Below are 12,400 nucleotides of genomic sequence, written 5' to 3' on the forward strand. Positions count from 1 at the left end.
ACAGTAGCACCCAAGCTAGCCATACGTGACATGAACAACATTGGCGTCCAAAAAGCTCACATTTGTCAATCTAAAGAAGTATCATAGTTAAAAGTATCCAGTAACAAACGTGTCCACATCATTCCACTTTCTGCACCATGGTTTTAATTTGATGAATTATTGGGACCACTAGGTGTCGCCAAAAAATCACAACCATAGGGGGTGCAACTGATTTTTTATTTTTTTTTAACCATGAAAAAAAGCCAATGTAATTTATGCAAAGAGAACATTCTTAATTAACATAAATATTTGTCTTTATTTAACATTAATATTTGTCTTTATTTACTACACATTTATTTTTTAACAATATTTGTCTTTATTTACTACACATTTATTTAACATTAATATTTGTCTTTATTTTCTACACATTTATTTACCATTAATATTTGTCTTTATTTACTACACATTTATTTAACATTAATATTTGTCTTTATTTACTACACATTTATTTACCATTAATATTTGTCTTTATTTACTACACATTTATTTAACATTAATATTTGTCTTTATTTACTACACATTTATTTAACATTAATATTTGTCTTTATTTACTACACATTTATTTAACATTAATATTTGTCTTTATTTACTACACATTTATTTAACATTAATATTTGTCTTTAATGACGACACATTTATTTAACATGAGTGTTTGTCTTTATTTACTACACATTTATTTAACATTAATATTTGTCTTTATTTACTACACATTTATTTAACATTAATATTTGTCTTTATTTACTACACATTTATTTGACATTATTTGTCTTTATTTACTACACATTTATTTAACATTAATATTTGTCTTTATTTACTACACATTTATTTAACATTAATATTTGTCTTTAATGACGACACATTTATTTAACATGAGTGTTTGTCTTTAATGACGACACATTTATTTAACATGAGTGTTTGTCTTTATTTACTACACATTTATTTACCATTAATATTTGTCTTTATTTACTACACATTTATTTAACATTAATATTTGTCTTTATTTACTACACATTTATTTACCATTAATATTTGTCTTTATTTACTACACATTTATTTAACATTAATATTTGTCTTTATTTACTACACATTTATTTAACATTAATATTTGTCTTTATTTACTACACATTTATTTAACATTAATATTTGTCTTTATTTACTACACATTTATTTAACATTAATATTTGTCTTTAATGACGACACATTTATTTAACATTAATATTTGTCTTTATTTTCTACACATTTATTTACCATTAATATTTGTCTTTATTTACTACACATTTATTTAACATTAATATTTGTCTTTAATGACGACACATTTATTTAACATGAGTGTTTGTCTTTATTTACTACACATTTATTTAACATTAATATTTGTCTTTATTTACTACACATTTATTTAACATTAATATTTGTCTTTATTTACTACACATTTATTTAACATTAATATTTGTCTTTTTACTACACGTTTATTTGACATTATTTGTCTTTATTTACTACACATTTATTTAACATTAATATTTGTCTTTATTTACTACGCATTTATTTAACATTAATATTTGTTTTTATTTACTACACATTTACTTAACATGAGTGTTTGTCTTTATTTACTACACATTTATTTAACATGAGTGTTTGTCTTTAATGACGACACATTTATTTAACATTAATATTTGTCTTTATTTACTACACATTTATTTAACATGAGTGTTTGTCTTTATTTACTACACATTTATTTAACATGAGTGTTTGTCTTTATTTACTACACATTTACTTAACATGAGTGTTTGTCTTTATTTACTACACATTTATTTAACATGAGTGTTTGTCTTTAATGACGACACATTTATTTAACATTAATATTTGTCTTTATTTACTACACATTTATTTAACATGAGTGTTTGTCTTTATTTACTACACATTTATTTAACATGAGTGTTTGTCTTTATTTACTACACATTTATTTAACATGAGTGTTTGTCTTTATTTACTACACATTTATTTAACATGAGTGTTTGTCTTTATTGAGGACCCAGAAACTGAAATGAAGGTGAAAGCTGCTCTCTAAAAGTCAAAAGTAGCATGAAATGCAGAAGAGATTCATCTTCCACCTAAACAAAAGAAAGGTTATGTGACGGACATGAAGAGATAGCTGAACTATTACAACATTAACACTGGACTAATAAGCAGATCAAACAATAAATATTACAATGTTGTGTCCCTGCACACCTGCTCATAGCCCATGTGACCATTCAAGTATCAGGCAGGGGTCCTTGCAGCTCACAGGGCCAAAGGGTCTTCAGTAATGTACAGTACAAGACTTTCTTTGATACAAATATATTCAAGGCTGTTTTGCAGCATTTAGTACACAAAAATAATATACACAAAGTGAGCACACCCTCATATATATATATATATACATACATACATACATACATACATACATACATTCATATATATATATATATATATATATATATATATATATATATATATATATATATATGTGTATGTGTGTGTGTGTGTGTGTATATGTTTGCATACATATACATATATATATACACATATATGTATATACATATACATACATATATATACACATACACGTATATGTATATATATGTGTATATATATGTATATATATGTATGTATATATATATATATATATATATATATATATATATATATATATATATATATATATATATATATATATATATATATATATATATATATATACATACATTGGGTGTGTTTCGTGCAGCTGGACTGGAGGTGACAGAAAAAAGAAGAAAAAACGTGTGTATGTATATATATATATATATATATATACATAGGGATGATGTTTGATAAGAAATTATCGAGTTCGAGCCCATTATCGAATCGTCATATCAAACCGATTCGTTATCGATTCTCCTTTCGATAGGTTGTTGCATATGGAAAAAAACACAATATTTGGTTTAACAAAAGCTTACTTTTATTTTATAAGAAAAATATATATATATATTGACGTTACCTCCCTAAAAAAAAAAAAAAAAATATTGACTGTTGTTACCCAAAGTATTAAGTGGGATTTTTCAGAAAAACAAATATATACAGTAACACAAAAACAACCTGTCTCTGTGATCACTATAGGTGTATAAATAATAATACAATGTTAAATAAAATCAGTGCCTTGGGCACAAAACTGAAAATAATACAGCTCTCCAAAAAGTGCACTTCTGCTGCTATTGGAACATACTAAGTACACACACTATGACACTAAGAACACCACAGTCATCAATCAACAATTCTTCCCCCCTTACATGAGAGCGAAGCCTGGCAATAATTGCATATTGCCTGTTCTGCCCTCACTATACGTGTTGAGCTTATACATCTTGGCAGACAGCTAACAAACAATCCAAAGCAGATTCATCCATTTAGGCTCTTTATTGTTGTTGATCTTGCTTTGTCTTTTCCTATCTTTACTTTTGTCTTGCACTGGACTGTTATTTTTAATTTTTTAAAACTGAAATACACACAATGACAAATGTATAAGTTATGTGATTCAATGAACATACTGAAATGTAATACACAATATGTAAATATTAGCTTCACACAAATATACAGTACTATCATCAAACAAATACTTCTGAGTGTTGAAACTATTTGGATGGTGGAAATACACGACCGGCAGCCATTTTAAGTCCTCAAAACATCCATTGAAACAGTGCACAAAAATCATTTTTCAATAAACATCTTAGTATCAAACTTAACCACTTTCCACCTTAATATTGAGTTACATAAACAAGTTAAACAGTTTACTTACACTTATCTTTTCCAAGGCTTGTAGGAGCTAACACAACTTGTCTACTTCTCAATTGTCTCAACCCGGATGTGCCCAAACTAATGACGCGTAGTATTTTCATATCGCCACAAGGTGTCAGTAAGAGGCTACAATCAAATGGGCATAACATTGCCGTCCCACAGGGCATTTCCTGTATGTGGGAAGGGATTCGTTTCCAGGGATTCGAATCAAGAACCAACTCTTTTTCTTTACTATAGTGGCCTCGATAACGGAAACCGGTTCTCAAAAAGGGAAACGAGTCCATGGAATCGGTTCTTTTCTTATTGAACAACCGGGAGAACCGATTTCGAACATCATCCCTATATATACATATACATATATACACATATATAAGCGGTAGAAAATACGTGGATGAATATACATATACATATGTATACATAAATATATATATAAATTGTATACATATACAGTATATGCATATATATTTCTTTAAATAAGTGATCGAGTGACAAAATATATTTATAAATATATATATTCATATATATTTTGTTTTTGCCTTTTCCCCGTCTTGTCCCCACAATGTACTCTCCTTCTTTCTGTCACCTCATGTTCCGCTCAAACACCCGATATACCCAAACATTTAATAAAGTCAAATACAAATAAGGCAAACAGAGAAGTGTCTTTTTTAAAGTACATGTAGAGCAGATATAGATCATCTACATCTACTATATGGTGTGTAAAGTACATGTAGAGCAGATATAGATCATCTAGATGGTGTGTAAAGTACATGTAGAGCAGATATAGATCATCTAGATGGTGTGTAAAGTAGTTGGTGCTGGTCAGCTGACTTCAGAGAGAAGAATTGAGTGAAATGGAAAGTAGATCAGACATGTACCTAATGAAGAGGCCATAAGAGGGATGTACATTACCAAACACTGTGTGTGTGTCCACAAATTCATTCAATAAATTAGAATCATGTCCATCATTAAAAGGTGTGTACAGTAATAAATAGCTTCAGTTACATTTTAGGAAGACAAGAAAAAGGATGAAAAGTTAAAATATTGCCAAAGGTTCGCGTGTCTTCATCGTCATTCCCCCGCGAGGAGGTCAGGAAGACATGCTTCATCCTCACTGCTCCAACACACACACACACACACACACACACACACACACACACACACACACACACACACACACTTGGTGACGTAGAGCAAAGACCTGGTGAGAACATCAATTGACCTTCTTGTGGTCCTCCAAGGAGCCGTTGGCCATGCAGTGGCAGTGCCCGTTGGCAGAGTTGCCCTCCGGCCTGCAGAGTTGCTGGGCGTGGCACCGCCCCCCCCACGTCGCCCGCAGTAACACTCCTAAACGCCTCAAGGTGAAGTTGGCGAAGGCCAGGGCGGCCCCCACCACCAAGATGACGTCCAGCAGGAAGTACTGGTAGAGGGAGATGTCGTAGACGGCGGCACGCAGGTGTTGGGTGCCGTTGTGGCGCAGGATGTAGTTGATCCAGTAGACCACTCTGGACACGGGCGGCTCCGGCTGGTCCTTGTGGATGTTGGACAGAACCACGGCTCGCTGGCGGTACCTGCAGGGGCCACACATGTTAGACAGTCGTCAAGGAGGCCCCTCATTTGGAGCCCATGTCCCTTTGCAGGAAATGACCAATAATATACGTCAGTAAACATCTGGAAAACTTATTTAAACAGGAATAATAAACGTCAGAAAACATCTGGACATGTTACTTAAAGAGGAATAATATATGTCAGTAAACATCTGGACAAGTTACTTAAAGAGGAATAATATACGTCAGTAAACATCTGGACAAGTTAATTAAAGAGGAATAATATACGTCAGTAAACATCTGGTAAAGTTATTTACACACTAATAATATACGTCAGTAAACATATGGAAAAGTTGTTTAAAGAGGAATAATAAACGTCAAACATCTGGACATGTTACTTAAAGAGGAATAATATATGTCAGTAAACATCTGGACAAGTTACTTAAAGAGGAATAATAAACGTCAGAAAACATCTGGACATGTTACTTAAAGAGAAATAATATATGTCAGTAAACATCTGGACAAGTTACTTAAAAAGGAATAATATATGTCAGTAAACATCTGGACAAGTTACTTAAAGAGGAATAATATAAGTCAGTAAACATCTGGACAAGTTACTTAAAGAGGAATAATATACATCAGTAAACATCTGGAGAAGTTACTTAAAGAGGAATAATATATGTCAGTAAACATCTGGACAAGGTACTTAAAGAGGAATAATATATGTCAGTAAACATCTGGACAAGTTACTTAAAGAGGAATAATACACGTCAGTAAACATCTGGACAAGTTACTTAGAGAGGAATAATAAACATCTGGTGTTTATGATGAGTAAAACATCATTAGGTGTGTCTATCAGGAACAATCACATTTGCATTTCTAAATATTTAAATCTCCTGGGACAATTGGTCAAATAACAACTCAATTTTATGGATTTCATGTAAATTCCGGACTATTAGCCGCTACCTTTTTCCTACGCTTTGTACCCTGCGGCTTAGAAAAAAGTGCTGCTAGATTTCTTGGCTGACGGCCATAATATAAATAGTTAAAAAACACACACCAGCAGAGAGACTGAAAAGGTGTGTTATTGTTTGTGCTATGGCGCCATCTTTTGGACAAGTGCTCTTCTGTTTAGAGCTTTGAACCGGAAGTACAAGTCCGTCTTCTAAGTCGTACATGCCGTTTTTACTCATATGGATTTTTACAAGTGAAGTTTTACAACATAACTAAAACAATTCATACCACATGTGATGTCAGTAGGAGTGTTTCCATGCATTGCTATTGTAATGTAATGAAGTTAGCAGTAGCTAATATGCTAACAAGGTCTGTGTTAGTTTTATTAACTTTCAATTACATTGTTTTTGTACTTTTTCAGTTTCACAAATTCCTCAGTAAATTCAGCGAAACATCAGCGGGGAGTTATTGAGTTTGACCCCCTGCTCTAATATCCATTCTCAAAGCAAAATATTGATAGTTGAGTTATGAGAAGTAATGTTCATCATTGACAGGAAGTCAGTGTCAAGTCACTCAATCTTTGACAACTTGGAACCGGTTTGGTGAGAACTACTTCAGTAGGTAACTACCGGTACATTCATTTGTTTATCCAAGAACTTTACCGCCAATTAAAATGAGTCACTCAGTGTTATAACACAGCTAGTCCTTACATAGAAATATAGATTATATTTACAAACAGAAGTACATAGAAATATAGATTATATTTACATACAGAAGTACATATAAATATAGATTATATGTACATCCAGAAGTACATATAAATATAGATTATATTTACATCCAGAAGTACATATAAATATAGATTATATTTACAAACAGAAGTACATAGAAATATAGATTATATTTACATCCAGAAGTACATAGAAATATAGATTATATTTACATACAGAAGTACATAGAAATATAGATTATATTTCATCAGATTATTGGAATTTGGATTAATGGGTATTACTCACAGGTGATTACTGGCTTGCATACTTAAAAATCTCTTAATAAAAGACCCCAATATTTGTATACAAAAGCAAAGTTATTGTCCGCATGTCATCCAGGAAAGCTTTTAAAGGTTGAACTTGAACACAAAGTTCTAATCCTCTAGTTTGGTGAGCAAAGGTAAAAACTCCCTGAACATTCACTCTGTGGCCATACCTGATTTAATAACACATTAAATGTCCATCCATCCATCCATTTTCTACCGCTTATTCCCTTCGGGGTCGCTCATAATAATCACATTTTCATCAGATTATTTTCTAATATAAGTGATACAATGAAAATAACAACAAAAAATGGTGTTTTACATGAACTATGTACTAGAATTGTATGTCTAGGTGGGGGTACTACTTTGGAAATAATGTGTACCCCTTTCAGAAATTACATTTAGTTCCCCTTAAAACCTTCACATGTTGCACAATGAGATGCAGGCAAAAAAACATTGAACTTGTTATTTAACACGTTCAATGTTTTATTATAATAATCCGTCATTTCCTTTCTAATAGAAGTGATTTGGCCCTCTTACAATGAAAATAACCAAGACAAAAATCTTGTTTAGTATATCTGTGTGGGTGTCCAACTTTGGAAAGGGTTTGTACCCCTTTTAAAGATCACATTTAGTTCCCCTTACAACATTCACATGTTGCACAATGAGATGTAAACATTGGGGATGGGAACAAAAAGAGGAACATTTTTATCAGCACAAAGTGCTGCCATTTTGAAAATCAAGACTACATTTCCTGCACTATATTTTACCTTTAGATTTATTCTCATCTTCCAACCTCTTTTGGCTGTCTTTTAGACACTTACATGTCACATGTTATGTAACATTGGATTTTTAATAGATCATGAGTGCTAGCGCAGGTACAACAGAGCGGCTAATGTTGATAGCATAAATGTGTCATGTTGGAGTTGTCTGACTTTTTGTGTGGCCATGAACGCATCACTGGCTAGGTGTCATGGGTGTTAGCGCAGGTACGAGAGAGCGGCTAATGTGATAGCATAAATGTGTCATGTTGGAGTTGTCTGACTTTTTGTGTGGCCATGAACGCATCACTGGCTAGGTGTCATGGGTGTTAGCGCAGGTACGAGAGAACGGCTAATGTTGATAGCATAAATGTGTCATGTTGGAGTTGTCTGACTTTTTGTGTGGCCATGAACGCATCACTGGCTAGGTGTCATGGGTGTTAGCGCAGGTACGAGAGAGCGGCTAATGTTGATAGCATAAATAACAAGAGTTGGTTCTGGCCTGGTTTGGACAACAGAAAATGAGCAGTTTTTTGGAGACAGAAGATTTTTTACTAATGTTTTTGGTGTTTTGTTGAACAAAGTGGTGGATGGACTTCCTGTCCTCTTCACAAAAATGGAACAAACAACACTTGCTTGACTCAGAGTTGCATTGCAGCCTACAGAACAAATAAGTTTTAGTTTGGGTGTCATAGATTAGTGTGCAGAGGACAAATACTTGACTTTTCAGTGGCAGTGGAAATCAGATGTTTGCACTTGCTATCTTTATGATGTGACATGGTGATGTTCTCACATGTAGGATGTAATGAGGTCATAAAACTTCAAAGAGTCATAAAGGTCAGCTACTGCTGTCTTTAAAGGCCTACTGAAAGCCACTACTAGCGACCACGCAGTCTGATAGTTTATATATCAATGATGAAATCTTAACATTGCAACACATGCCAATACGGCCGGGTTAACTTATAAAGTGACATTTTAAATTTCCCGGGAAATATCCGTCTGAAACATCGCGGTATGATGACGTATGCGCGTGACGAAGTCAGTTTAACGGAAGTTATGGTACCCCGTAGAATCCTATACAAAAAGCTCTGTTTTCATTTCATAATTCCACAGTATTCAGGACACCTTTTGCAATTTGTTTAATGAACAATGAAGGCTGCAAAGAAGACAGTTGTAGGTGGGATCGGTGTATTAGCAGCGGACTACAGCAACACAACCAGGAGGACTTTGTTGGAGAGCAGACGCGCTAGCCGGCGACCTCACCTTGACTTCCTACGTCTCCGGGCCGCCAAACGCATCGGGTGAAGTCCTTCGTCCTTCCGCCGATCGCTGGAACGCAGGTGAGCACGGGTGTTGATGAGCAGATGAGGGCTGGCTGGCGTAGGTGGAGAGCTAATGTTTTTAGCATAGCTCTGTGCGGTCCGGTTGCTAAGTTAGCTTCAATGGCGTCGTTAGCACAGCATTGTTAACCTTCGCCAGGCTGGAAAGCATTAACCGTGTATTTACATGTCCACGGTTTAATAGTATTGTTGATTTTCTATCTATCCTTCCAGTCAGGGGTTTATTTTTTTTGTTTCTATATGCAGTTAAAGCACGATGCTATCACGTTAGCTCGTAGCTAAAGCGTTTCACCGATGTATTGTCGTGGAGATAAAAGGCACTGAATGTCCATTTCGCGTTCTGGACTCTCATTTTCAAGAGGATATAGTATCCCAGGTGGTTTAAAATACAAATCCGTGATCCACAATAGAAAAAGGAGAGAGTGTGGAATCCAATGAGCCAGCTTCTACCTAAGTTACAGTCAGAGCGAATAAAAATATGTATTTCACTGCATTCTAGTCCGTCACTCTAACGTTCCTCGTCCACAAATCTTTCATCCTCGCTCAAATTAATGGGGTAATGGTCCGAATCGCTCTAGCTGCGTTGAAAACAATAGTAAAATATGAGGGAGTGAACAACTGACAACGTCACGCTACTTCCGCTACAGGCAAGGGTTTTTTTATCAGAGACCAAAAGTTGCGAACTTTATCGACGTTGTTCTCTACTAAATCCTTTCAGCAAAAATATGGCAATATCGCAAAATGATCAAGTATGACACATAGAATGGATCTGCTATTCCCGTTTAAATAAAAAAAATTCATTTCAGTAGGCCTTTAAAGATGCTCTCCGCTCTAATGGCAACTTCAGGCAAGGAACGCACACACCACTCCTTTTCTATCCAATAGAGGTTTTATATTTAATACAGAGCAGCAGGATTATTGTGTCTCATGAACTTTATAATCTACTCCAGGAATTTACAGACATTTTTCAGCAGCTTTTTCACCAAGTTGCGACGATTTGAGGCTTTTTTTTGTCAGCTTGTGATTTGAAGATGATTTTATTGTATCAATGTTTCGAGTGTTCTTTGCAATCTTAGCCCCAAAAACAACACGAGTTGTACAAATCTAAGAAAGTATGCTTTCTGCACACACAGGTGTGCATAGTTTGGGAAACAAATATTGAAGTTTCACTTGTTTTATGACCACATTTGACAAAGCTCACTTTACAGGCATGTGAGGACTCTTTGAGAAGAAGTAGAAGAAAAGTTAGAATAAAAGAGGAATATTGCCACACAAACCCCTAAAGAAGATTTAGAAAATCAAGACTACATTTCCTGCACTATATTTTACTTTACATGTATTGTCATCTTCCAACCTCTTTTAGACACGTACATGTCACATGTAATGTACCACACATCTTTCAGTAGATCATTTAGAACAGGGGTGTCCAAAGTGCGGCCCGCAGCTAATTGTTTACCGGCCCGCCACACATTCTGGAAATGCTCTTGCAAAAATAAACATTAAAGGCCTACTGAAAGCCACTACTAGCGACCACGCAGTCTGATAGTTTATATATCAATGATGAAATCTTAACATTGCAACACATGCCAATACGGCCGGGTTAACTTATAAAGTGACTTTTAAAACTTCCCGGGAAATATCCGGCTGAAACATCGCGGTATGATGACGTATGCGCGTGACGAAGTCCGAGTAAAGGAAGTTATGGTACCCCGTAGAATCCTATACAAAAAGCTCTGTTTTCATTGCATAATTCCACAGTATTTTGGACATCTTTTGCAATTTGTTTAATGAACAATGAAGGCTGCAAAGAAGACAGTTGTAGGTGGGATCGGTGTATTAGCAGCGGACTACAGCAACACAACCAGGAGGACTTTGTTGGAGCGCTAGCCGCGCTAGCCGCCGACCTCACCTTGACTTCCTACGTCTCCGGGCCGCCAAACGCATCGGGTGAAGTCCTTCGTCCTTCTGCTGATCACTGGAACGCAGGTGAGCACGGGTGTTGATGAGCAGATGAGGGCTGGCTGGCGTAGGTGGAGAGCTAATGTTTTTAGCATAGCTCTGTGAGGTCCGGTTGCTAAGTTAGCTTCAATGGCGTCGTTAGCACAGCATTGTTAACCTTCGCCAGGCTGGAAAGCATTAACCGTGTATTTACATGTCCATGGTTTAATAGTATTGTTGATTTTCTATCTATACTTCCGGTCAGGGGTTTATTTCTTTTGTTTCTATATGCAGTTAAAGCACGATGCTATCACGTTAGCTCGTAGCTAAAGCGTTTCGCCGATGTATTGTCGTGGAGATAAAAGGCACTGAATGTCCATTTTGCGTTCTCGACTCTCATTTTCAAGAGGATATAGTATCCCAGGTGGTTTAAAATACAAATCCGTGATCCACAATAGAAAAAGGAGAGAGTGTGGAATCCAATGAGCCAGCTTGTACCTAAGTTACGGTCAGAGCGAATAAAAACATGTATTTCACTGCATTCTAGTCCGTCACTCTAACGTTCCTCATCCACGAATCTTTCATCCTCGCTCAAATTAATGGGGTAATCATCACTTTCTCGGTCCGAATCTCTCTCGCTCCATTGTAAACAACGGGGAATTGTGAGGAATACTAGCTCCTGTGACGTCACGCTACTTCCGCTACAGGCAAGGCTTTTTTTTATCAGCGAGCAAAAGTTGCGAAATTTATCGTCGATTTTCTCTACTAAATCCTTTCAGCAAAAATATGGCAATATCGCGAAATGATCAAGTATGACACATAGAATGGATCTGCTATTCCCGTTTAAATTTTAAAAAATCATTTCAGTAGACCTTTAAGTAGGAAAAGTTGCAATGTTGACACAAAGCTGCCATGCAGGATGCTTTTTTTCTTTTGTCTATCTTCATTTTTCTTTTTTTGCCATTGCTTAAAAAAACAAAACAATCA

General features: G+C 35.0%; 1 protein-coding gene across 2 annotated transcripts in view; it reads right to left on the minus strand.

Annotated features, from left to right (window-relative positions):
- Nucleotides 1-2,788: 2,788 nt before the first annotated feature.
- ugt8 (UDP glycosyltransferase 8) overlaps nt 2,789-12,400 on the minus strand; it is a 44,731-nt gene continuing 35,119 nt past the window's right edge. The window contains exon 6 of one of the 2 annotated variants that reach the window (XM_062026252.1): nt 2,789-5,411. In XM_062026252.1, the coding sequence (XP_061882236.1) occupies nt 5,054-5,411 (358 nt within the window). In that variant the 3' untranslated portion in view covers nt 2,789-5,053. Of the gene's footprint in view, nt 5,412-11,312; nt 11,451-12,400 lie in introns of those variants that run through there. The other variant, XM_062026253.1, reaches the window with a different exon arrangement.

This window comes from Entelurus aequoreus, linkage group LG18, assembly GCF_033978785.1.
Source record: "Entelurus aequoreus isolate RoL-2023_Sb linkage group LG18, RoL_Eaeq_v1.1, whole genome shotgun sequence".
NCBI lineage: Eukaryota > Metazoa > Chordata > Actinopteri > Syngnathiformes > Syngnathidae > Entelurus > Entelurus aequoreus.